The sequence below is a fragment of the Indicator indicator genome, chromosome 39, assembly GCF_027791375.1.
Source record: "Indicator indicator isolate 239-I01 chromosome 39, UM_Iind_1.1, whole genome shotgun sequence".
Taxonomy (NCBI): Eukaryota; Metazoa; Chordata; class Aves; order Piciformes; family Indicatoridae; genus Indicator; species Indicator indicator.
Window position 1 is genome coordinate 492,441 of NC_072048.1, and position 22,496 is coordinate 514,936.

The 22,496-nt window shown below is 61.3% G+C and overlaps 4 protein-coding genes across 4 annotated transcripts in view; all 4 read left to right on the plus strand.

The window, feature by feature from the left end:
- Window positions 1–235: 235 nt before the first annotated feature.
- LOC128978843 (heat shock protein 30C-like) lies at window positions 236–1,036 on the plus strand. Its single transcript, XM_054396867.1, has one exon. It carries the CDS (start codon window positions 289–291, stop codon window positions 895–897), a length of 609 nt encoding a protein of 202 aa, XP_054252842.1. The 5' UTR covers window positions 236–288; the 3' UTR covers window positions 898–1,036.
- Window positions 1,037–1,722: 686 nt separating this feature from the next.
- Window positions 1,723–7,380, plus strand: KAT2A (lysine acetyltransferase 2A). The gene is made up of 18 exons (XM_054396852.1): window positions 1,723–1,968; window positions 2,782–2,905; window positions 2,983–3,128; window positions 3,491–3,580; window positions 3,722–3,903; window positions 4,174–4,365; window positions 4,452–4,558; window positions 4,696–4,803; window positions 4,884–5,020; window positions 5,136–5,344; window positions 5,417–5,543; window positions 5,729–5,839; window positions 5,923–6,066; window positions 6,373–6,487; window positions 6,585–6,621; window positions 6,731–6,794; window positions 6,976–7,060; window positions 7,187–7,380. Exons 1-18 carry the CDS (start codon window positions 1,723–1,725, stop codon window positions 7,378–7,380), a joined length of 2,418 nt encoding a protein of 805 aa, XP_054252827.1.
- Window positions 7,381–8,741: 1,361 nt separating this feature from the next.
- Window positions 8,742–12,724, plus strand: DHX58 (DExH-box helicase 58). The gene is made up of 12 exons (XM_054396856.1): window positions 8,742–8,909; window positions 9,026–9,227; window positions 9,315–9,505; window positions 9,717–9,833; window positions 10,087–10,213; window positions 10,333–10,515; window positions 10,598–10,848; window positions 10,972–11,121; window positions 11,367–11,528; window positions 11,886–12,076; window positions 12,237–12,333; window positions 12,545–12,724. The coding sequence occupies exons 1-12, from the start codon at window positions 8,742–8,744 to the stop codon at window positions 12,722–12,724; spliced, it is 2,019 nt and encodes a 672-aa protein (XP_054252831.1).
- A 9,035-nt stretch (window positions 12,725–21,759) lies between these two features.
- ZNF385C (zinc finger protein 385C) overlaps window positions 21,760–22,496 on the plus strand; it is a 55,603-nt gene continuing 54,866 nt past the window's right edge. The window contains 2 exon segments of the mRNA XM_054396789.1: window positions 21,760–21,930; window positions 21,933–22,026. Of these exon segments, the coding sequence (XP_054252764.1) occupies window positions 21,760–21,930; window positions 21,933–22,026 (265 nt within the window).

Sequence of the window (22,496 nt, forward strand, 5' to 3'; positions counted from 1 at the left end):
CGGTGGCTCTGCAGAAACCTGAGCTCCCCGCGGTGCCGGCAGCTCCTATTCGGGGCGGGTGACTCGGCCCCAGAAGCAGGCGCTGCTATTTCAGCTGGCGGACAATCAGCCGCTCAAAAATAGGTGATGGCTGGGGGAGCGGCTTGGGGAGAGAGTGTTCTGGAAGGGGCACACCCCTGGGCACGGGAGGATAAAATCCGCGGCTGTGCCCAGCCCCGGCACAGCACTGCACAGCCCCATCGCCGAGCAGACACCGGAGACACGCCGGGAGCAGGCACCGGAGCAGAGATGCTTTGCAGGATGCACTTCATGCCACCCATGTCCAGCTCACTCTTCCCATGGCTGGGACCTGTCCGCACCCTCTGGCCACATCCTGGCACCATATTCGCTGAGCTGGAGCGGGAGCTGCGGCTGGAGATGGAGAGAGCCCGGGAGTTCATGAGCAGCTTCGAGCAGTTCCTGAGCAGTGGCAGCAGTGCCAGCCGGATTGGCATCGCCGCGGAGCGAGCGCCCAGTGCCAGCGCAGCCCTGACCCAGGGCTCCGGGGAGGGCTTCTCTGTCTGCCAGGACGTGAAGGACTTTGCGCCCGAGCAGCTGTCGGTGAAGGTGGTGGGCAGGAAGGTAGTGCTGGTGGGGCAGAAGGAGACGCAAAGCACGGACGAGAAGGGCTCCTTCTCCTACAAGTACGAGGTGCTGAAACGCGAGTGGGACGTGCCCGAGGAGGTGGACGCCGAGGCCCTGACCTGCTCTCTGTCCAAGGAAGGGCAGCTCCGCATCGAGGCCCCCAGGCTGGCATTGCCAGCTGCCCCCGAGAGGAACGTGCCCATCCAGATAGGGCCGGTGGTGGCACAGTCGACAGCCAGCACCGATGACGGAGCCGAGCGAGCCAAGGCGTGACGGAGCCTGGCACGGGCTGGGCTGAGCCTTGCTACCGAGGCAGCTGCCAACTGCAGTGCAGGACCACGCCGGGGGCTGCCCGGTGGCCTGGTGGGGGGGAGGTCTCTGCTCACGTCCTGCAGAGGTTTTGATATGTAATAAATATTCCTTGACTTTTATTTGCCTGCTTTCTGTGCTTGCTAAGCTCTCCTGCCCCTCAGCTGTGCCCACGCAGTGGGATGGAAGTCTGGGGAGGCAAGTTGTGCTGGAACAGGGCACATCTCTGCCACTTCTCCCCATCCCTGTCTTGGTGAAGAAGGTTGGTTGAGGGTCTCCAGCACAGTGGGAGCAAAACTTGAGCATCCTCCGGGGCAGCCCTTGGGCACCCGACACCCATTTTTAGGATGGCGCTGAGACACTTCCTTGTGGCACTACATGGCCACGACCTGTGCCAAGCTGTGCCAGCTTGTGCCAAGCCATGCCAGCATCCCCCATACAATGTAGAGAGGACAGAACGTCGCCAAAGTCCATCTATGGAAGCGGCTGCAAAGCGCCCAGTCCAACCGTACCGGCTCCGGTACCGGTTACCGGAGGAGGGGTCCTTCGGGCAGCGATGGCTCCACACCGCCGGTACCACCCCGGGAAGGGCTCTCGGGGTGGCTGGTCCCGGTCGGTTCTACACCCTCCTTGGCCAGTTCACGCCTTCCGCAGCTGCGCTCCCTCCCGGTGCCTGCGGGCGGCGTCAACCGGCACCATTAAAATCGAACCCACCCCGCCCCCAAACTACTGATCCCGGCGTTCCCGGTGCGCAGGCGCAGTGAGGGTAGAGCGCACGCCGGGACCGGCATGGCGGAGCCGGAGGCCGCGCAACCGGGGCGGCCCCCGCCGGGCCCGGGTCCCGGAACGGGAACGGCAGCGGCGACGGGAAGCGGGATGGTAACGGGAGGAGGAGGAGGCGGAGGAACGGGGTCCAGTGACCCGGCTCGGCCCGGGTTAAGTCAACAGCAACGAGCGAGTCAACGCAAAGCGCAGGTGCGGGGGTTCCCCCGCGGGAAGAAGCTGGAGAAGCTGGGGGTGTTCTCGGCTTGCAAGGTGAGGCTGAGGGCTGCGGGGACTGCGGGAGCGGGGCGGGAGGCGCTGCATGGGCGGGGGTGCAGCAGGAAGGATGCAGGAGCGGGGTGCAAGGATGGTCATGAGGAGGGAATGCAGGGTTAGGGTGCAGGAGGCAATGCAGGGGTGGGGGAAGTGCAGGAAGGAGGGAGCAAGGTCATGCATGGGTGAAGGCTGCAGGGGTACTGAGCTGGGCAGGGGGTGTGAGGGAGGGCTTAGAAGGATGTGCACGGGTGAGGGATGCAGAAGGGGTTGCTGAGCTGGGCAAGGGGTGCAGGAGGGGCTACCAGGACGTGCATGAACAGGGGGTGCAGGATTGGGCAGTGCAGGAGGCAGTGCAGGGATGTGGGAGGTGTGGGAAGGAGGGGACAAGGCCGTGCATGGGTAGGGGCTGCAGGGGTGGGGAATACTGAGCTGGACAAGGGTGTGCATGGGCAGGAGGTGCAGGAGGAGCATGTGGTGGGTGCAGGAGGGGGATGTGAGGGTGCACTGGGACGGGGGGGCTGCAGAAGAGGGGTGCTGGACCATGCATGGGCAGGGGGTGATAGGGCTGAGCTGTGGGAGGGAGGTGCAGGCACCTCAGTGTGCAGGGGATGCAGGAGCCTGCAGCTGCACCCGGGAGAAATGTGGGTGCTGGGTGACACAGGGTGGGTTCTGGGGAGAACCAAGTGCTGGGGTGGGAGGGACAGGCAAGAAGGCTCTCTGGAGAGGTATGTTTGGGCAGAGAGCAGGCAGCCTTGGCATGGGGCGGTGTCTGGCCTGCTGTGTGGCAGCCTTCCCTGTCCCTTGTCCCAGGCCAATGATGCCTGCAAGTGCAACGGCTGGAAGAACCCCAACCCCCCCACTGCTCCCCGCATGGACCTGCAGCAGCCAGTGACCAACCTGAGCGAGCCCTGCCGCAGCTGCAGCCATGCGCTGGGTAACCCCCTGGACTCCCTGGGGAAGGGGAGTGGAGCTGACCCCCCTGGTCTGACTGTGGCTGTCTCTGCACTGCAGCAGACCATGTGTCCCACCTGGAGAACGTCTCTGAGGAGGAGATCAACAGACTGCTGGGCATGGTAGTGGACGTGGAGAACCTCTTCATGTCGGTGCACAAGGAGGAGGACACAGACACCAAGCAGGTCTACTTCTACATGTTTAAGGTGCGTCTGGGGCTGGGCATGGCTCACAGCAGGGCTGCCTGGGCTCCTTCAGGGAGCTGGGTGGGCTGCAGTTGCTGTCCCCCTGCCTGTCCCCTGACCATCCTCTTGCCTGTCCTCCTGCCTCCTCTGCTGGGAGCTGTGTTCTGGCTGGGAACTCTCCCTCCAGCCCTGCCGCTGGGCAGCTTCCCCTGGGCTCCAGTGTCCATGGAATTTATTCCAAGGAATAAACATCCATGCTCCGGAGGGGGCCCCTGGCACATCCCTGGCTGCGTGAATCAGTGCAGGCCCTCAGCAGGTCCTGCCACTTGCACCACTCTGGGGTGGCTGGGACTGCAGTGATGCTCCCCACGCTGTCCCCACAGCTGCTGCGGAAGTGCATCCTGCAGATGAGCCAACCGGTGGTCGAGGGGTCCCTGGGTAGCCCACCCTTTGAGAAGCCAAACATCGAGCAGGTGAGGCTCTGCAGGCTCCCATGGTTTTCTGGTGACCTCTGCTGTGGTTTGCTGCCCTTCACAATCCCCTCCCTCTTTGCGGGGCAGCACTGAAGGGTCTGCAGCACCGTGTGCCTCTCCACCACCCTGTCCTTTCCTCAGGGTGTGCTGAACTTCGTGCAGTACAAGTTCAGCCACTTGCCACCCAAGGAGCGCCAGACCATGTATGAGCTCTCCAAGATGTTCCTGCTCTGCCTCAACTACTGGAAGCTGGAGACGCCGTCCCAGTTCCGGCAGCGCTCGCAGAATGATGATGTGGCCACCTATAAGGTCAACTACACCAGGTGAGGGTGGGAGGGGTCTGAGCCAGCCAGCCTGGGGGTTCTGCCCTCTCCAGCCACCTCTCTGTGGGGCTGACCTCCACCTACTAGGGTCTGGGCCTCTCCCCAGCCCTCCTGGCTGGTTGGTCTGTTGGGAGAGCAGTGGGGACTCTGCTTCCAAATCTCAGCTATGACCCCCAGGGTGCTGCCTCTTCTTGGCCCTGCTTCCAGCACTGTATTCCCAGAAGGGCCACGGATGCTCTGGGATCACTGGAGGATGTTCTCCTCTCCTAGGTGGCTTTGCTACTGCCATGTGCCCCAGAGCTGTGACAGCCTTCCTCGCTACGAGACAACCCACGTCTTCGGGCGCAGCCTCCTCAAGTCCATCTTCACCGTCACTCGCCGGCAGCTGCTGGAGAAGTTCCGAGTGGAGAAGGACAAACTGGTGCCAGAGAAGCGGACGCTGATCCTCACCCACTTCCCCAAGTAGGTGCCTGACATGGGGGTGGTCAGCATGGCATTGGGGAGCCTCACTTTCCTGGGGGCACTTGCATGGAGCTGCACCCCTCCAGATTCCTGTCCATGCTGGAGGAGGAGATCTACGGCGAGAACTCTCCCATCTGGGAAGCTGATTTCACCGTGCCGGCTGCGGAGGGAGCCCAGCTGGTGTCCCGTCCAGGTACCTAGGGAGCAGCCCCCAGTGTGGGGGCTGTACGACAAAGGACTGAGGTGTGGATGAGCGCTGGCCCTGGCAGTGGCTGGGCTGCCTGAGGAGCTGCTCTCTGGCAGTCACAAGGCCTCCTTGGTGTCTTGCAGCTGTGGTCAGCACCGTGACTGTGCCCAGCACTCCGCTCTTCAGCAAGAAACTCAGCAGTGGCAGTTCTGTGGCCAGCATGGACTCTATCACCCCGGAGCCCCTACCAGGTTGGGTTGGTGTGGGCCAGGCACCAGAGGAACCCTTCCTTGGTCCCTGCCGGTGCTGGATGTGCTATGCTGCTCTCCAGGGGAGAAGAGGAAACTTCCCGAGAGCCTGACCCTAGAAGATGCCAAACGGATCCGCGTCATGGGAGACATCCCCATGGAGCTGGTGAACGAGGTCATGCTGACCATCACAGACCCTGCTGCCATGCTGGGCCCTGAGGTGGGGGGTCAGGAGCCCTGAGATGGCACTAGTGGCTCTGCAGGGCCTGCAGAGCTGCTTTTCTGGCATGCCAAGGCCTGGCTGGGCCAGTGACCCCCTCGGGCCTGCACTCCAGACTAGCCTGCTGTCAGCCAATGCAGCGCGGGATGAGACAGCGCGGCTGGAGGAGCGCCGCGGCATCATCGAGTTCCACGTCATCGGCAACTCCCTCTCCCAGAAGTCCAATAAGAAGATCCTGATGTGGCTGGTGGGGCTGCAGAATGTCTTCTCGCACCAGCTGCCACGCATGCCCAAGGAGTACATCACTCGCCTCGTCTTCGACCCGTGCGTGGCTGAGAGGCCTTGGGGGGGGCCGGTGCAGGGGGCTCCTGTCTGACCCTGGGCCCCTGCCCGCAGGAAGCACAAGACCCTGGCGCTGATTAAGGATGGCCGTGTGATCGGAGGGATCTGCTTCCGCATGTTCCCCACCCAGGGCTTCACTGAAATCGTCTTCTGCGCAGTCACCTCCAACGAGCAAGTGAAGGTGGGGGCAGGGAGCTGGCTGGGCTGTGGGCAGTGGGCACCACATGGGGGTGCCAGACAGCCCGGGCTGGTGGCTGGGGCGTGGTCTCTGTCCCAGACCTGCTCAGTGCTGGCCAGCCCCTGGGTGGGAGGGGCCTGTCTGTCCCATTCGGCTCAAGGGTCTCTGTCTCATGGTGCCACCTCCAGGGCTATGGCACACACCTGATGAACCACCTGAAGGAGTACCACATCAAGCACAACATCCTCTACTTCCTCACCTACGCCGATGAGTACGCCATTGGCTACTTCAAGAAGCAGGTGAGCTCCCAGCTCCCTCCCCAGGGCAGCTGCCCTTGGACCCCTGCCCACCGGCCCACTCCCACCTTGCCCCTCCCTCCTAGGGCTTTTCCAAGGACATCAAGGTGCCCAAGAGCCGCTACCTGGGCTACATCAAGGACTATGAGGGGGCGACCCTGATGGAGTGTGAGCTGAACCCCCGCATCCCCTACACTGAGCTCTCCCACATCATCAAGAAGCAGAAGGAGGTATGGCCCATGGGTGGGTGCTGCCAGGCTCTGCCAGCCTTGGCTTCTGCCAGCCACCTTCTGAAGGCAGGGAAGTCATCTGGGGATGTGCCAGGTTTTGGGAACTGGCCCTTGATCCTTCCTGGGAGCAGGGTCATGGGGCACAGAGGGGACGCTGTGGTGGCATTTATGGTGGCAGGTGTGGCTCCAGCCTTGGGCAGTGGCTGCAGCCAGTGCTCAGGGTCTGTGGGTCTCAGCTCTGGCTCCCTGGAGCATCCTGCAGTCCCTGCTCCCTTCCCTGCTTCCAACCCTCCCTTCCTGCTGCAGATCATCAAGAAGCTGATTGAGAGGAAGCAGGCACAGATCCGCAAGGTCTACCCTGGCCTGACCTGCTTCAAAGAGGGCGTGCGGCAGATCCCCATCGAGAGTGTCCCTGGCATCCGTGAGTCCTGCTGGGGGCAGCTGGGTGCTGGGGGGCTCTGTCCTCCTTCACATGCAGGTGGGGGACAGGAGAGGTGACACTGACCCTTCCCTTCCAGGAGAAACAGGATGGAAGCCCCTGGGGAAGGAGAAGGGGTAAGTGCTGTGTGGGGATTCTGCTTGGGCTGCTCCTTGCTCCAGGGATGGGATGGGGGAGTGGGAATGCTGGGATGGAAAGAGGCTGACAGGTGCTGATCTTCTGCAGCAAGGAGCTAAAGGATCCAGACCAGCTCTACAACACCTTGAAGAACCTCCTGGCCCAGATCAAGGTGAGGGCAGGAGGGAACCTTCCCCTCTGGGGTGTCCATCCCCACTTGGAGCAGCCTCCCCTGGGCCAGGCTGTCTTGGGGGCAGTTGGGGTGACCTGGGCACACAGGTAGCAGGACCCCCATGTACTGAGGCTGTCAGGGGCTGCCTCTGCTCACTGCTGTAACCTGCGCCCCCCTCCAGACCCACCCTAGTGCCTGGCCCTTCATGGAGCCGGTGAAGAAGTCGGAGGCCCCGGACTACTACGAGATCATTCGGTTCCCCATCGGTAGGTGGCTGTGCCAGGAGCCTTGGGGCAGGATGGCAGAGGGACAGCTGCACACTCCCCATCTTGGGGGTCTGTGCTGGGGGCGGGGCAGAGGCCGGCAGGGTCCTGACCCTTCCCTGCTGGCAGACCTGAAGACCATGACGGAGCGGCTCAAGAACCGCTACTACGTCACCAAGAAGCTCTTCATCGCTGACTTGCAGCGCATCATCACCAACTGCCGCGAGTACAACCCCCCTGACAGTGACTACTGCAAGTGTGCCAACACCCTGGAGAAGTTCTTCTACTTCAAGCTGAAGGAGGGGGGGCTCATTGACAAGTAGGGGAGCTGGCCTGCACCTGCCTTGGCCACTGCCCCCCCACAAGGAGAGGGACAGGGTTGCTGTGGGACCAGGTCCTGCTGCGTGGGCAGAGGCTGCTGGAGGGTTTGGTGCTGCTGAGCAGCCCTAGGGGGAGCTGGGTCTTCCCTGGGGGCTTAGGGGTTGGATGTTCTTCCTTGCAGGGGGTGGGGGTAAGCAGTGGGGGCAGAGCTGCCTTATCAGGCTCTGCCCAGGATCTGGGCAGTGCTGAGTTCCTGCCTCTCCGTGGGGGCCTAGACAGCCCTGGTACTCGCATTTTTGCCCAGGGTTGTGCCTTCTGCCCTGACTCTTGGTGGCTGGACTGGGGGGGGGCACACAAGTGCTTTGGTTTTGCTTCTGTCCACGCACAGGCAGCCCCCAGCCCTCTTGTTGAATGTATAGTGGGGCTCAGCCCTTCCCCAGGGCTGTGGGCAGATGCTGCTCCTGGTCTGCTGTGAGGGTGGGGGCTCAGCACCCCCCATCTTCTGCTGCCTCTATTGGCTCTGCCCTCCCTGCCCCCTCCTGCTGCTGGCTGGGGGCTGCACTGGCCTCTGCTCCCTCTGCTCTGACCCCCAGGTGTGGGGTCAGCTCCTGCCCCACCGCTGCTGCCCCCTCCATGCCCCTCACGGGCCCTATGCGCCCTCGGGGCTGGTGAGTGCCCGACCCCAGTGCTGACCTGTCCCTCACCCTTTCTTGGCCTCTGCTGCCTTGGCATCACTGGGTGGGTGCTGGTGATGCTGGGTGGGACCAGCCCCCCTCCCCCAATTCCACGCGCGTGGTGTTTTGTTGGGTTTTGGTTTTGATTTTGTTGGGGTTTTTTTGTTGGTTTGGTTGGTTGGTTTGTTTTTTTAATAAATGTCCTTGTGCAAAGCCTTCAGTGCTGCCGCTAGGGGGCGACACCCAGGGGGTGAGCTGGGGAGAGGGCTGGGGGTAGCTCAGGGCTGGTTGGGGTGCACGATACTGCCCTGGGCGGGGCCCAGGCTGGTCAGGGAGCAAAGCTCGGTTTGGGTGCCGGTGGGGGCGGCACTGGGGCGGCCGCCGGAGCTCCGCCCGCTTTCGGTTTTCGTTTTGTTTCTGCCTGGGCCGGGCTCCCGGCGGCGGTTGTCCTTGGCCGCTGGCGGACCGGGCAGGCACCGGGGGAAGGGGGGAAAGGTCGGCGGCGGGGCGCGGGCGGCGCACCTGAGCCCGGCTCAGCGCCGCTCGGTTCGCCCCGGTTCGGCTCGGCCCGGTCCCGATGCCCCGGTCCCGGTAGTGTGGCCGGCGGGAACCGCCCCTCGCTGGACTTCGGCGGAAGCTCCCCGAGTTTCGTTTCCCGGGAGCAGCTCTGGGAGCGGCGGCGGCCAGCGATGGAGCTCCGCGGGTACCAGCTGGAGGCGGCGGCCCCGGCCCTACGCGGCCGCAACTGCATCGTCTGGCTGCCCACGGGCGCCGGCAAGACTCGCGTGGCTGCCCACGTCTGCCGGCAGCACCTGCAGAGCCGCAGCGGGGCCAAGGTGGCCTTCCTGGTCAACAAGGTAGCCCCCGAGCCCCGTCCCCAGTCGCGGGGCACCGGCTGGTGCCGGCCATGGGTCCCCAGTGGTGGCCGGTTGGTGGTGCCAGGCTGGAGCTGAGTAGGGGTCTCGGGGTGCAGGTGCATTTGGTGGACCAACATGCCCAGAAGGAGTTCCATGAGCTGCAGAAAGACTTCAAGGTGGCAGCCGTCAGCGGGGAGAGCAGCCACAAGACCTTCTTTGCCGAGGTGGTGAGGCAGAGCGATGTTGTCATCTGCACGGCACAGATCCTGCTGAACGCTCTGGGCAGTGGCCAGGAGGATACCCACGTGGAGCTGCTGGGTGGGTGTGGATCCCCCAGCGCTGCTGTCCTTGCAGATGGCTGCAGGGGACTCTCCTGGCTTAATTTGCCCTGCCCTGCCTGTGCAGATTTCTCGCTGCTGGTGATTGATGAGTGCCACCACACCCACAAGGACGCTGTCTACAACAGGATCATGCTCAGCTACCTCCAGCGCAAGCTTGGTGGGCAGCAGGACCTGCCTCAGGTCCTGGGCCTGACAGCTTCCCCTGGCACTGGGGGGGCAACCACCCTCAAGGGAGCCATAGAGCATATTCTGCAGGTGGGTCCTGTGCTGATGGTGCAACAGCCCTGGTGTTGTGGGGTGTCCCTTGGGGTGTAGTGGGGTGTCCCTTGGGGGTGGGGTTGGTAACCTGGTGTGCAGGCATTGAACAGCCCTGGGGAGATGTCCACAACCTTGCTGGGGTGCCAGTGAGCACCCAGTGCTGTGTGGCTGCGAGGCTTGGGGCTGCAAACAGGCCTTGTCCTCTCAGATCTGTGCCAACCTGGACACTGAGGAGATCTCATCGGCACAAGAGGAGGTCCAGCAGCTACAGAGCCAAGTGCCCCAGCCCAGGAAGCAGCACGACCTGTGCCAGGAGAGAGTGCAGGTGAGGAGTGCCCGGTTGGTGGCACACAGCTGCTTGCTGGGTGGAAGATGGGACCCTGAGCCTTGCTGAGCTGGGGGCTTTGTCCTTCTGTCCCCTTAGGCCAGTGGCAGGAGCAAGCTGACCTGGAGCATTGGTTGGTTCAGGGAGTCCCACAACCATCTGGGTCCTGTGTGTGGGTCCTGGGCTGTCCCTCTGGGGCTTTCCAGAGTGATATCCCTGAACTCTCAGGCCCTGAGCCCCTCTCTGCTTCCAGGACCCCTTTGGTGAGAGGCTGAAGAAGATGATGGAGCAGATCCAGCAGTACATGGAGATGCCTGACCTGCCTCAGGACTTTGGCACACAGATGTACGAGCAGCGCATTGTGGAGCTGGAGAAAGCAGGTGAAGAGGTGGTGGGAAAGGCACATTGGGGAGAGACAGCAGCCACAGGCTGGGCTGTGACCGTGCTGTGTCCTGGCTGTGTGCTGGCTGTGACCATGCTGTGTCCTGTCCCCGGGCAGCGGCAGAGGGGTTCTGCCGCAGGAGGCGGCTGTGTGCCCTGACCCTGCGCAGGTACAACGATGCACTGCTGGTCAGTGACTCTGTGCGGATGGTCGATGCCTTCCAGTGCCTCCAGCAGTTCTATGCTGACCACGGGGATGCCAGGGACCCCACCGAACGGTTCCTCAGTGCCATGTTTGAGGGTAATGGAGGGGCCTGGAGGGGGTTGGTGCTGTCTGCTTGAGGGGCTGAGGACCCTCCTGGACACTCTGCTCACCTGCACAGAGAACAGGAGGAGCCTGCAGGCACTCACCAGAGATCAGCGGTATGAGAACCCCAGGCTGAGCAAGCTGGAGGAGATCCTACGGGAGCACTTTCAGCCCCTGGGCACCTCTCGTGGCATCGTCTTCACCAAGACAAGGCAGAGTGCCCACAGCCTGTTGAGCTGGCTGCAGGACACTGCTGCACTCCAGCACATCAGGGCTGCCGTCCTCACCGGCGCTGGCTACAGCAACCAGACCAAAGCCATGACGCAGGTGAGCAGAGGTGGGGAAGGAGCTGGACCAAGCCCTCAGCTGCAGACTTTGTGGGTGCTGAGGGGGGTGCTGGGCACTTGGAGCCCTGCATAGCTGCTGAAGCATCACCTCCTCTGCCCCCAGAATGAGCAGCAGGACATCATCAAGCTGTTCCGTGCAGGAGCCCTCAACCTGCTCTTCTCCACCAGCGTGGCTGAGGAGGGCCTGGATATCCCTGAGTGCAACATTGTGGTCCGCTATGGGCTGATGACCAATGAGATCGCCATGATGCAGGTAGCTGACCAGCCCTGGAGTGGGGCAGGAGTGGGGGACAGCCTGCTGGGACACCTCAAAGCCACAGGGGTGGGATGTGGGGGGTTCTGGCATCCTGCACCTGCTGGTGGCTCCCTGGACATGAACTCAAACCCTGGCAGAGGACCTCCTTGGCAAGGTGCAAGGTGTGGAGAGTGGATCTGTCCTTGGGGGACGTTGTCCGTGGCCCCCCTCAGCTGCCCACAGTGCTTGGCCCTGTGCTGCAGGCCCGGGGCCGCGCTCGTGCCAAGGACAGCGTCTACTCTGTTGTCGCCAAAACCCACAGCAGGGAAGTCTCTCGTGAGCTGCTCAACGAGAGCCTGGTGGAGCTCATGGAGAGGGCGATCAGAGTGGTGCAGGCCATGCCCAAGCAGGAATATTACCTCAAGGTGAGCCCTGAGCACCATGTGGGATGGGCAGCTCCTGCACACATCTGCTGCTTGGGCACAGTCCCCTGTGCCCTGCTTTTGGCTGCCTGCTCTCCCTTTGGGACAGCACCAGCTCCTGGGAGGGAGTATCATCAGCTGCATGTGGGGCAATGCAGGCCCATCCTTCCGTGTCCATCCTGCTGTGCACACCTTGCCCTGTCCATCTGTCTGTGCCTATCCAGCTGTGCCCACCCTGCTGTGTGGCTCATGCTCTCTCGGAATGATGCCTCTCTCCCCAGCCATGGGCCTTGCTCTTCGTCTGTGCCCATAGCCCTGACCCTGTCCTGACCCCACCCCTTGTCCCTCTGTCCGTTGCAGATCAGGGAGCTGCAGCAGGTGGCTGTTGCCAGCTGGCAGCTGAAGGAGGCCAGGCTCAGCCAGCGGCGGCAGCTGCATGACCCTGGCACCGTTCGTCTGTACTGCGTCAGCTGCGGTGTGGCTGTGTGCCAGGGCAGCGACATCCGCACTGTGGAGGGCACTCACCATGTCAACATCCACCCCAGCTTCGGGTAGGAGCTGGGGCTGGCAGCGCTGAGCCGCCACAGCCTTGCATGAGGACAGGCAAGGGGTGGACATCAGTGCAGGGAGGCTGTGGGGGCTTTGTGGGACACCCCCAAATCTGCCCCTTGGACTGTCATCCTCAGAGTGTCTCCCATCCCCTTCCTGCAGGCTCTGTTACAGAGTTTCCTCGGGGAAAATGCACTTCCAGAGGACTTTCAAGGACTGGGAGCCAGGCTGCCGCATCGCATGCAGCCAGTGTGGCCAGGTGAGTGTGCCAATGGCTATGCCCCTGAGGCTGCAGCCCCGAGGCTGCAGCTGTGTCCCCTTCAGCCCATAGCTGTGTGATGGAGCACAGGCAGGACATGGCCACGTGCAGCTGTCTCCGAAGGATGACGTATGCTGGGAGCAAGGAGCTGCCTCCATCCCTGGAGTGTGGCCAGGGATGCTGTGTGACTGTCCCCTCCCTGCCCACTCAGGACTGGGGCATGGAGATGATCTACCGACAGGTGAAGCTGCCCATCCTCTCCATCAAGAACTTCGTGATGGAGACACCAGCTGAGAGGAAGAGGTACAAGAAGTGGAGCGCTGTGACGTTCCCCATCGAGGAGTTTGACTACACCGAGTACTGCTGCAGCACCCACAGCCAATCCTTCTAGCTCTGCTCTGCTCCCAAGAGGACTCTTTCCAGGACACCCCTTGGGGCAGTGGGACCGTTACCATCACCCTTGGCATGGGACCTTCCATCCAGGCCTGTGCAGAGTCAGCCACAGCTCACTCCTCTTCCTTGCTGGACTGAGCCAGGGCAGCACATCCCTTGCTAGAGCCTGCAGGAGGCTTTGCTGTGTTCATGCAGAAAGGAGAAAGCATGGAGGAGACAGCAGCTGAACCTTTCCCTGCCCACTGCCTGCTGCCTTCCCCTCCTGCCCCCCAGCACTGCTGAGGGACTGTCTGCAATCCTGCCAGGTGAGCCAGCCCTGCCCCAAGGGCCCAGGAACAAGTGACAGGACAACAGGAAACAGCCTCAAGTTGCCCCAGGGGAGGTTCAGGTTGGATACAATTTCTTCCAGCTGAGGGCTGTCCAGCCCTGGCCCAGGCTGCCCAAGGCAGTGGTGAAGTTCCCATCCCTGGAAGGTTTTCCAAGCCCTGGAGATGTGGTGCTGAGGATGTGGGTTTGGTGGTGTCCTGGCAGTGCTGGGTCAATGTTGGGCTTGATATGCTTAAAAAAGTCTTTCCCATCCAAACCAATTCCATGATTCTGTGCCCTGAGCAGCCCAACCCACCCAGCTCACCCACCCGAGACTGAACCTTCCTGGTGCCCGGGACGAGCCGCGGCGCTGGCGGCAGGACGCCGTGGGCTGCTCCGGGGGTTCAATACCGGAGACCCCGCGGCCAGGACGGGCTGGGGCAGCCCTGGAGCCCGCCAGCCACTCCGCGCTCTGCCGCCGCTAGAGGGAAGCCCCGGCCCGGCCCGGCCCGGCCGTGGGACGGTGCCCGGGGAGCTGGGGGACACCCGGGGCAACGGGTCCGGGCGGGAGCGCGCCGGGGGATGCTCAATCGGTGCCCAGGGGCTCACACCAGCAGGTCCCTCCGCGCCCCTTTCCCGCGGGCCTCGCCCACGGTGGGGGCACGAGGACCTCTCAACCCGGTGAGCGGCGGGACCGTTGCCTGTCAGTGCTGCCGGACCAGACCCGGCTCGCCAAGAGAGAGGGTCGGCTTCTTACCGGGCACCGGGATGCCCGAGAGTTATCCCTGTCCCAAACCCAGCCCCTTGCTGGGCAGCGCCTCCAGAGCGAGGTACCGAGCACCGCGATCACCGGGGCTCCGCCGCTGTTCCCAGCGAGGACGGGGCGGGAACAGGCGAGGCAGCGGCTGCGCCGGGCTGGGGCCATGGCCCAGTTTCAGGTGGAGTCTGCCCGGGGGAGACGCGAATGCAGCTCCCGTTGGCCGGAATCTGGGTAACGAGGCCGCCGGAGTTATTTGCAGCTCAGGGAGGGGCTGGGCTTGGCCCCTCGCACCCCTGCCCAGACAGGACCCCTCCTGCAGGGGCCCCGCAGTGCTTTGCTGAGCTCAAACTGCCCTGATTTGGGCTCAGAGAATCCAGGCTGAGTTCATCTTAGGGGTGTCTGCAGCACAGGCTGGTACCCACTTTGGTGCCCCAAGCCAGAATATTTGCAGCATTGATCCAAACCTGCATATTTTTGAGAGGATTTCCCTGAGTCCATTGGGGTGCAGGGCCAGGACAGCATCACCCCGTGGGGCTCTCTGGGTTTCTCAAGTAGGTCTACACCCAACCCCTGCTTATTCCTCTCTGTCTTCTTCTGCTCACTAGCCTCTTCTGGTCTCTCCTTCCCAGGGCCTTGGTCACCTTGGTGCTGGTGACAGGGAACAGCTGAGCTGCAGCAGTTGGTGCTGTGACCTTGACCAGCATCCTCCAGAGCCAGCATCCTTCAGAGCTGGCCGCATGTGGCTGCCTGTGGCTGAGCCAGCCGCTGTGAGGGCGTGGGGACATGTGTGCCTGTGATCCCCCGCCCCCGTTAATGCACCCTGTCACTGCACCCCTCAACCCAGAACAGGGGCAGTGGGTACTGCCCTCTGATCAGCCATTCAGGTCACTGCAGCATCGCTTAGGCTTGGGCTGTGTTGATAAAGCAGCTCTGGAACCACAGGGACTCAGGAGGCTGAAAATCTGTGTCTGACCAGCTCTGTGTTGTGGGGCTGCCTGACCCTGGCCCCAGCCCAGCTTGCTCCCTGAGCACTGGCAGAATGTCTCTCAAACCCCTCTGTTCCCCCCACTCTTCACACAGCCAGGGCTGGAGTCCCCCGAGGGAGCTGCACCGTGCCCTGTGCCACCCTGCTGCCTCCTCCCTGGGCACAGCATGGCCATGCCCACATGGTGAGTGGCAGATGTACCCAGTGCTGCTTGTCCTGTTCTTATATCAGCCTGAGGCCCCATTCACTGCTCCAGTGCACTCCAATAGCTGGGCATTAGAGAGGGCAGCTGGAAGGGTCCCTGGGTGCTGACACATCCCTGTCAATAGCCTCGGGATCTGAGCCTGGCTCAGAGCTTCTTTGCTTATCTCAGCTCCCCGAAGCACTTCTGCTCCCAGCCCCCACAGCTCCCTGCCGGCAGTCAGGAACCATTAGCCCCGCAGGAAACCCCTGCAGCAGCAGCAGCAACTTGTGCTGGCAAAAGCCTGATGAAGCTGTTTTGCAGTGGCTTTTTTTGCTGGGGGCCAGGACACAGCTTGGCGTAGAGATGGGCACAACCCTGGGAACACCCACGTCCTCCTTCCCCAGCACCCCTGGTGCCTCTTGCAGCCCTCTGTGCTCACAGAGTAGAGCAAGGGCACCACAACCATTGTTTTTGTCCAGCCCATTTCATTCATCCTCAGAACATCTGAAAGCAACAATTCACCTTTCAATGCCGCAGCTGGAACAACTCTGGCTCCTCTCTGCTTGGCAGTGCCTCAGATTGCCCCTTTCCCAAGGCTGGGTGTTTAGCAGAGACTTAGAGCTCGATCTGTTTAGCTTAAGGAAAAGCAGCCTCAGATGTGACTTGATTACAGTCTGCAGGCACCTACCTGGGGAAAAAACTGCCAGGTATTAAAGGGCTCTTTAACTGAGCTGGGGGAGGAATAATGAAGGCTGAGGGCTTGGAGATATAGTCAGGCAAATTGGAACTGCAACGCAGGCCCAGCCTGCAGGCAGGAGAGCACAGAGCAGCTGGAGCAGGAACCCTGCCACCTTCCCTGAAGTGATGCCCTGGTGGCACCACAGGTGTCTGGGCCAGGGGTCCTGAGCTGAGGCCTAAAAGGAGGCTGGAGGTGGAGGTTGGTCTCTTCTCCCAAGTACCAGGTGATAGAATGAGAGGAAATGGCCTGGAATTGTGTCAGGGGAGGGTGAGGTTGGACATGAGGAACAATTTCAGTACTGCAGTGGTTGGTCAGGGACTGGCACAGGCTGCCCAGTGAGGTGGTGGAGTTACCAACCCCAGAGGTATGCAGAACCTGTATGGACGTGGTACCTGGGGAGATGGTTCAAGGGCCATGGTGATGCTGAGTTGAAGGCCAAACTCAGTGATCCTGGAGGTCTCATCCAACAGAAACTGTTCTGTGATTCTATTGCTCTGTGCCACCCCTGTGGCTCTGGCCCCATGCAGACATGAGTTTGGACAGTACCAGGATGGGTCCTGTGGCACTGTGGATGATGGGGGTGGGGACTAAATTTTGCTTCCCAGGCACATCTGAGAATCTGTCACACAGGGTCTCTGCTAGAGCCCCTGAGCATGTCAGGCCCTGAGGTGACCTTTTCTGGGACAGCTGGAGCCTCCCTTTCTGCACCAGGGTAAATTCCAGCCTCCTGAAAATTGCTCAGGAACTCGATCCTGCAAGCCATCAGCTCTTTGTCCACGCTGCTTGTTCCTCCTCCTCCCGCACTGCCAGGAGCATATGGGAGCCCACACAGCACCCGGGGACGCTCCTGTCCTGCTCTGCTCCAGTGGCCCCGTGCCCCGTGGCAGCTCCTCGGCCGCCTCCCCACTGGGAGTTAACGCCGAGCGTTCACATGCCAGGCTGCTACCGGATTAAACAAGGGGATTAGCATCGAACAATTTCTCTCCCACCCTGAGCAGGGAGGCAGGAAATAAAACCGCTGCAGTTTTATTCTCCTTAGGCTAAAAAAGCTGCCTGGCATGCAGCCGGGTGATGCCAGCTATGTTGGTGGCACAGGAGACACATGCCCAGGGCACTGCAGGTCCCCAAGACAGGGCATAGTGAGCCCAAGGGATGCTCCCTGGCAGCTGCCGCCCCTGTGCCACAGCCCTGGGGCCAACCCACCTGAAAATGGCCAGCAGGTCCTGGGCAGGCACCCCTGCATGGGCAGACACTGCCCCACAGGTGCCCACCTTGCTTTTCTAGGAAACCAGGCTAAAAATACTGCCATAAGGGCTGGACAGATCCTCAGCTACTGGAAGCCCAAGCAATTTACAGCCTGTAGCCTGTGCTGCTCCTAGGGCTGTGCCTGGGCAGTGACAATCCCAGCACGTGGAGGCCAGGGCCGAGGCCAGGGCATGTCTCCGTCAGGCAGAGGAGCAGGGAGGCTGCCAGTGTCCCCTTCTCCAGCTCTGCCAGGGGGTTGCCTCTCTTTCCTTGCCATTTTTTAGGTGACTCTGCATCTGGGCCATGCCCTGTGGGGGTGTGGAGCAGGGAAGGGTGCAGCATGGTGGGGAGGAGACCCAGGGACAGCTCAATGGGTGCCAGCAGAGCCCAGAGCCTTCAGGGACCCATGGCACAAACTGCAGTGTTGGAAAATTCCCCAGCAGGATTTCATGCACTAAATCTCGGGGATGAGATTCTGCTGAGGCCTGGCTCTGTAATTAGATCTGCCAGGAACCTGTACACTTACTGTGCAGCTGCCAATGTGCCCAGCACTTCCTTGCCACACTCTGTGCCTGGTGCCAGCTCTGCCCTGCTCCTACCCCTCAGAAGAGCCTTTCTGGTTCCTACTGTGCCAGCCCACCACAGAACAGCCCCGTTGCCACTACCCAGCCTGGGGCTGGGAATAGCCGTGATGGGAATGCTGCTCAGCCCACCCATCCCAGACCCCAGGCCCTGGCATTCCACCTGCTGAGAGCTCTCCCTCCTTGGGAGCACCAGGCTGGGAACATGCAGTGCCCTGTCCCACGCTGGTGCTGCCAGCTGCAGTCCTAGGTTCCTGTATAAAAAGCAGGAGGTTTTGCACCTGAAGAGAAGTTCCCATGAAGGACCATGTGCACATTTGTGGAAGTTCTTCAGGGTAGTTTGTCCTCCCCAGTGTGGTGCAGAGCCCCTTGGTCAGGCTGGGCTGTGCCTCTCACCTGTCCACAAATCCCCTGGGGATGGGATGGGGTTTGGGGGCTTCTGAGGAAAACATCCAGGTGCTTCCAGGAGTTCCTCTTCCTCTGTGCTGCAGGGACTGGCAAAATCTGGCTGCCTAGGATTTCCCAGCTGGAGGAAGGATCCAGCTCACATCTGACTTCCAGCCCTGGGAGCAGGGTGGCACATTTTGCCCCGAGGTGACTCATTTCCCCTTCCTGCTCCCAGGGAAGGTGGTGGGGTGGTGCCAGTGAGCGTCGGTGAAGCGTGGGAACCCAGCAGCCTGCAGCCACCATGGAGGAGGAAGAGGAGGAGTGTGCCCATGTGTTCCTCACCTGAGTGAGCAAAGCCTTTATCCAGGCTTTGATTAAAGGCCACCAAACAGTTTGTCTTTGATTCTTTATTTTTGTTCCCTTCATTTGTCCCTTGGAGCAGAGGGTTGCTCTGGTACTTATTAGTCACAAAGCCCCAGCCCTACGCTGCCTTCCTGCTATCTGAGAAATGAATTATTAATGGTACATTAAACAGAGACTGGAAAGGGACCCTGGGACACTGATAATCAGGAGCTAATTGAAGAAGAAATGAGATACTGCTCCCCTTGCAGAATGAGGACTGTGTGGTGCTGGGTACCGAAGGTGACCCTGCTGCAGCTCCTGGCCCGGCTGCGCCAGGCTCTGCCAGCCCAGCCCTCACTGGCAGCCTATGTGGGCATGGTCTGGCCTGGCTGGTTGGGATGCTCTGCTTTCTAGGATGCTCTGCTCTCCAGGATGCTCCAGAATGCTCCCCTTGTTCCTGGGGTGATGTCCCACCTTGGCAGTGGCTGCTCAGGATGCTGGATCCCACCTAGACTTCAGCTGAACTTCTGCACAAGTGACTGGAGGCTGAACCATTTCTGCTGCCTTTTATTTACTCTTTGATTGTTTTTCTCCACAGCTTCGAGCTACAGAACTGGCAAACTTCTCCTCTTCCACCCTGGCATCATTCAAGCATTAAAAATGTCTCCTTTTAAGCTGGAGCCAAACACCAAACCTGTGTGAGCTGTGAAGCCTCCCACAGCAACTGGAGCCAGGCTGTGACCTGTGCTGTGGCACAGTGACATCCCTCCCTGCCAGGGAATGGTGAAGCATTATTCACAGTGAGGGTGGCGAGACACTGGCACAGGCTGCCCAGGGCTGTGGTTGAGTGACCATCCCTGGAGACACTCAAGATCAGACTCGAAGTAGCCCTGGGCAGCCTGATCTGGTTGGAGGTGTCCCTGCTGACTGCAGAGAGGTTGGACAAGACCCTTGAGGGTCCCTTCCAACCCGAAGCAATCTGTGACTCTGTGAGTCTGTGATGGGACAGCTGGGAGGGCCGGGAGGGGCAGGGCAGGGCAGAGGAGCTTTACCTGCCTCCCCTCCCAGCCCCACTCCCTACCAGCTCCAGCAGGGGCTCCCTGCTCCGGATGGGCTCCGACGTCAGGCGGGAGCAGCGCGGCTCCTCTCGGCTCCTCTCGGCTCCTCCCGGCTCCTCGCATCAATATTGATGCGCTGATGCGGTGCTCAGCTAAATATAAACTTTATCTGGAATTTCATTTAAACATTAAGTGTAGATAATTTATTTATAATTAATGTAGACATCAAGTCCCGTCTCTGAAATGCCTCTGAGCTTTCAGTTATAATTGGGAGGTAAGACAGAAGCTAGAGGCTGGGTCTCTTATCAGTTTCGTTTGACTTTTCCTCCTGCAATTCATCTCTCATTAGGGGGAAGCACCCCATCCTCGTTCCTCTCCTCACCTGTGATAACGCTGCCAGGGCTCACAGCTCCAAAGTGTGGATTCCCCTTCCCTCCCCCTACCCCCCCTTTCCTAGACACTCTAATGCCCTCCCCACAATTGTGCAGGGGCCTCCTTATCTTCCTGCTCTAGGTTTTAATTAAAAGTTACGATAGGAAGGAAAGAAGAAAGAACAGAGGCATTTCCCTGCTAACCATGGTGGTGCCCTTTGCTCAGTGGCCACATGGGAGCTGATGCCACAGCCAAGGAACGATGCCCAGCGCTGGTGCAGCACTGGTGCAGCACCAGTTCAATATCCCGTGGAATCTCCAGGAGCAGGAAAGGTGAGAGGAATATTGCATTAGCCTGAGAGCAGTGAGAGGCTGCTGTCAAGAGAGAGAAACCCCTTGGTCCTGTGGAGGGGAGCTCCACAGTTCTGGAATGCCAGGAGATGGGTGAGAGGCCTCATTCCTGCACTCCCCAGTTCCTGTGTCTGGAGCGGGGGTTACAGCCCCTTCCTCATGGTGGGGTGGAGGCAGGATGAGGCTGAAAGGGTTAATGTGAACAAAACGAATTGGTGCAGGAGCTGCAGCCCTGTCTCTGCTCCTTGGAGAGGAAGGCTCCTGACAGCCAAGGTAATGCAAGGTTTGAGATCCATTAGAGTGCCTGTAATTATTTATAGGGAGGAAAAATCCACCCAGTGCTGTGCAGATGGAATGGCACAGCAAACAAATGCAGCAGGCTCTGGAGAGGGACTCCTAAAACCCAAGGTAATTTACAGTGAGAGTAGTGCCAAGGCTTGGTGGTGCCACAGCACTGCTGCTGCTCCTGTGGACCTGGCCCTGGCTCCAGTGGCAGCGAGGGAAGGGCTCTCAGCTCCGCCAGCGCTGCTGGGCCAGTTGCTCCTGTCCCAACACCTACAGACCTGGAAAGGGCTCCTGGAGAGGAGCTCAATGCCTCTCCCTCTGCTCATAGTTTCTTCCTCCCTGGGAGCTGGGGGTCCTTTGATGGTCCTTTGTGGGCTTGGAGTAGCTCTTGGTCTGCCCTCACTTCCAGCAGCCTACAGCCCTCTGCCAGTGACTTTCTGGGGCTGTTCAGACTCCTTCATCTTGGCACCAATTCTACTTTTTAGTGGAGGCTAAGCAGGAAGCGGGCGAGAGCTGCCAGGGCTGAGGAGAGAGTCCCTGGCCACAGGTGCCGGCGGGACCGAGCAGCTGCCCCGCAGCCGGGCTGCAAAGCCTCATTAGCGCTGGTGTGAAGTGCTTCGAGATCGTCCACCGAGCACCCTGGAGAGGCCAGGAGGTGCTTATGTAGCGGTGTCTGCACAGTGTAGTCCTCGGGGCGGGCAGCAGTGCTTCCTCCGCCCTGCTCTTCTGTGCCAGCGCCACCTGGCCTCACTCAAAGGTGCTGGAGCTGCTGAAATATTAACGACGACGACGACAACGGCGCCGGGACAGTGCCGGCACAGCGCCGGGCTCCGGCTCTCCAGAAAACGTTGAGCCAGCTGAGTGTCAGCAAAGACACCTTGGGCTGGATGGAGGGTCCTCACGCTCCAGCTACGAGCAAACAAGGACCTCTCCTTCCAGCTCCGATTCATCCTGCAGGATCAGGCAGGGTGTCTGGGAAGGCCTCATCCCATCAATGGAGCCAGGTTCCGCACAGCATCCCTGGGCACAGCCAAGGGCTGAAGCCCCCCAGAGGCCACCTCCCCTGTCACCTCCCAAGAGTCCTGGTGAGCCAGGCTGGCTGCTGCTCTCAAGGTACAGGACTGGAGACCCTCATCCAGGCAGGACTAAGACCTCACCCCTCAGTGCTCAGTGGCACTGGGTGCCACTGGGCATCTCTATGCCCTGGGCTGGGGTGCCCTCCCTACAGCCCTGATGGGTCACCTTCTCTGTCTGCCCATCCAGGCACCTTACTGACCCCCAACCCCGCGCAATCCCCTGGAAAGGCCCTGGGAAGCAACCAGGGGGTCTCTGGAGGCTGTGGCAGTACAGCCAGGTCAGGGGGTCCTCGGGGGTCCCCCCAGGCCCCGCTCCGGCTCTCTGCAGCATGTCCCACCCCAGGGCATCTCAGCCCTAGGGCCATGCGCGTCTCCCCCTGGTCCCGGTCCTCGGCTGCAGGATGCGGCACCGGGATGCAATTCTCTCCTCCCTCCGCGAATGAGCTCACGGCACCGAGAGGGCGGGGGACACACACACATCGCGGCGGCGCGCGGGCTGCCTTCATCCCCCCGTTCCTCCTCCTCCTCTTCCTCCTCCTCCTCCTCCACCGGGAGCGCGGTCGCCCAGCCAGGAGCGAGCAGCCGGCTGGAGGATGCTGCAAACAGCGGCGGAGCCGGGCGGCTGGGCAGGTAGGGGCGGGTGAGAGATTCGGGGAATGCCTTGCCAACCCCCGGCACCCCCGAACCCTGCTGGCCGGGCTGCGGGCCCCGGAGAGTTGCGGCCGTAGCAAAGTTGTGGGAGGGGGACGCAGCTGGGGAGGCAGCGCGGAGCCAGGAGGAGTGAGAGGGAGGGAAGGATGGATGGACGGACGGACGGACGGATGGATGGATGAACGAGTGCCCGGCCGGGGGTTGTTCTGGTCCCATTCCCCATTTCCTCCGGTGCCTGAGAACGGGCAGCAGCTGCGGGCGTCAGGGCGAAGGCTGCGGGGGGGGGGAAGCTGAGCCCCGGTCGCGCTGACCCCACCTTGGGAGGTGTCAGATCAGGAAGAAAACTTCTTCTCAGGAACTTTGTCGGGGGCCCTGGCTGCAGCCCCTGCACGGAGCTGTCCTTCCCACGCTAAGTGGGATCCGCGTGAGTGACGCCTCAGGTTCCAAGC